The sequence below is a fragment of the Populus euphratica genome, unplaced genomic scaffold, assembly GCF_000495115.2.
Source record: "Populus euphratica unplaced genomic scaffold, PopEup_1.0 scaffold3921.1, whole genome shotgun sequence".
NCBI lineage: Eukaryota > Viridiplantae > Streptophyta > Magnoliopsida > Malpighiales > Salicaceae > Populus > Populus euphratica.
In genome coordinates, this window is record NW_011503724.1 from 5814 (window position 1) to 8845 (window position 3032).

Consider the following 3032-nt stretch of genomic DNA (forward strand, 5'->3'; position numbering starts at 1 on the left):
GAAGCAAGCAAATCATGTCTCTTAAAAAATTGGAATGAGTCATTAAATCTGCACAAAAAGGCATCTGAAATGAAATGGACACACTTCAAATGCCATGCACATTGTCATGGACATACTTAAAAACCTAAAATAGTCAATTGTCATGGAGAAGTAAGATACTTGCCTTTCCTGATTTGCAAAGTGCAGCACACTGTGCTTCTGCTTCAGAAGGGGCTTATAGACAAAATAGCATTTCCCAAGCATCAGCCTATTGATGACCACAAGTTGCTGAAATGACAAAAACAAGATTTTACAAACAACTTCATATATATATATATATATATATATATATATATATATATCCAGCGCGAGCAATATATATATATATATATAGCCATCGTGTGAACTGAATTGTAACAAAATGTAGAAGTGAAATTTTGAAGTACGATATGAACATGCAGGTACCTCGACAGCTGCAGCCAATTCCTCAGTAGCATCAGCACGCTTTGAGTATCTGCATTGCAAGTGTGATATGAGAAGAACAATTAATGGTGAAGCAAGCAAGCACTTAAGACTACATAACAAACTGAATTTGGGACATAAGTATATCTAAAGAAAGCAAGCAAAGTACCGCTTAGCAAGCTCTTGTTTTTTCAAATCTAGAGGCTTTCCATCAAAAACATAGCTGAAATATTGGTTAACAAAATTTGCATGGCAGTTTCAGTAAAAAAAATATATATGAAAGAAATAAAAGAAGCTAACAATGATGAAAGAGAGAGAAAAAGAAGAGAAGGGTAGTGCTATTGTTAGATAATTACAGGGGCTTAATTCCAGCCTCGAGAAACCTAATAGCGCGATTAAACATCCCTTGCCAATGACTACGAAATAAATCACCACAAAAAAAATAACAATAGCAATCAAATACAAGTAATTCCATTTTATCTACATATACAGGTAAAAAAAACACTAAAAGAAAGGAGGTAGCAAAAAATATTATTAGTCTGCATCCAACCTGGTGATTTCACCAGCCTCATTAGTCAGCATTTCAGTTCCACTTCTTCCGACTACAATCTGCAATGCACAAACGCATACATCATACTGTCTTTCAGATTACTTTTTTGTGAATCCAAATCAAATCAAGATTCTTCCTTTTTCATTTAAAATAATAAACTAAATAAAAAACTTCAAAAAGGGGGGAGATTTAATTAATAAGAAAGAGAGACAGACAAGGAACTGTAAATGCTCATGCCGGCATCGATAGCAATCTTGCGGCCGAAGTAGCTCTCGAATTTCTGCTCTTTCATGGCTTTTGGTACATTGTCCGCCAACAGCTTTGTTAAACCCTACTTTTCAATCCATTGAAATTAACTCCCAAAATCACAACAAAAAAAAACCCTAATTTCTCATCAATATGACAAATTACTGCAAAAAGAGAAAAGATAAAGATTTGTATTGAACTCGCTCACTTGCTCACCTTGATACCCATTACTGAGTTGACTCAATTGACTTTAGCGCCGAGAGAGAAAGCTTTACTGAGACTGAAGCTCGTAATTGTAGCGAATAGCAAGCCGAATGTGTCATCTTGCTTCTCTTTCCCACCCACTCCTCTAGCACTACGCAAACAGAAGAGTACACAACACATGGACCTTCATTTCGTCCACTCTCTTTAACCTTTGGGCCATTCCACCTTTTATCAGGACTTATGGTCCAAACGTTTGGGCCAAGTAGCTGAACTTTTTGGGCCCGTTTCTAGTACTTATCGGTCTCTCTTCGGCCCCTTTTCCTTCAATCTTGGGCCATTTCTCCTCTTATTCGTACTCATAAGCCCCCTTCAACCCTCTTACCTTTAACATTTGGGCCATCAACCCTTTTATCTGTACTTTAAGGCCTCCCTTCGGCCTACATTCCTTTAATCTTAGGGCCACTTTGGCCTTTATCAGCTAATATAGGCCTAACATAGCCCCACTTAACTTTAATGTTAGGGCGCTTTCCTCGTTTTATTATGGCCCTATCTTCGGCTTGGCCGTTAATATTAGGGCCATTTCGATGTAATGTTGGCCACTTTTAGCCCAATTACCTTCAATCTTACAGGCCTCTTTTTTGGCCCACGTCCTTTAATCTTAGGGTTACTCTTTAGAACTGGCCTCTTTTAGCCCGATTTCTGTCAATCTTATGGGTCTCTTTTCGGCCTAATTTACCTTAATATGAAGGGCCTCTATTCAGCCCAATTACCTTATCTTACGGATCTGATTTCGGCCCAAATATGTAGTCTTTCTGGCCTACCCTCTGCTCAATTTCTCTTTCATGCCCAATCGCTTTTAATCTCACGGGCCTATCTTCAGCCCAGCTATCTTTAATTTTACTGGCCTGTCTTATCCCAATTTCCTTTAATCTTCCAGGCCTTTTTTCGGGTCAACTCATTTAGTCTTCGGGCCTCGCTTCGGCCCTATTACAGTTTTCTGTACTTATGGGCCTCCCCTGGGGTCACTTTACTTTAATCTTAGGTCAATTTTCCCTTTTATTCGCACTTATTATGAGCCTCCCTGTAGACCTTTCCTAACAAAAGGCTATTGTCCAGAGTAAAAAGAAAAGGTTAGAAATGCTAATTAAAAAATATCATGAAAGAATACTTTAATTATCTATAATGCATAATCAGTTTAATTTATTATAGAATTTTGAGCAAACTGCAACTTCAGTAAAACACAACTGTGAAGTACATTCGACAGCTAGAGCTAAAATGATATGAAGAATGGAGTAGAAAATGATGGGGTCATCAACATAGCACCCAGATTTTTTGTGTTTCTAGGCCAGAGAACAATTTACATAGCAATTGTCTATACCGAAGGTAGAAATTAATGCAGAAATGTTTTACATCGTTGTTAGATTGTAGTGAGGATACCAATGCGAAAATCTAACTCTTCTTAATCTTTCGCTCAAACTGTGCATAACGAGTTTGTTCACTAACTTGTGCATAGAAGAAGACATATATAGGAACTAATTGGTTCGATAACTTGTACGTGGAAGAAGACAACACAAGGATAGGCAACTCATGG

At 37.6% G+C, this 3032-nt stretch overlaps 1 protein-coding gene across 1 annotated transcript; it reads right to left on the reverse strand.

Moving 5' to 3' along the window:
- Positions 1–42: 42 nt before the first annotated feature.
- LOC105119905 (flap endonuclease 1-like) lies at positions 43–1627 on the reverse strand. Its single transcript, XM_011018095.1, has 7 exons — positions 1454–1627; positions 1207–1322; positions 992–1050; positions 798–857; positions 611–664; positions 445–493; positions 43–267 (listed from the first exon to the last, which is right to left on the reverse strand). Exons 3-7 carry the CDS (start codon positions 1021–1023, stop codon positions 43–45), a joined length of 420 nt encoding a protein of 139 aa, XP_011016397.1. The 5' UTR covers positions 1024–1050; positions 1207–1322; positions 1454–1627.
- Between the last annotated feature and the right edge of the window lie 1405 nt (positions 1628–3032).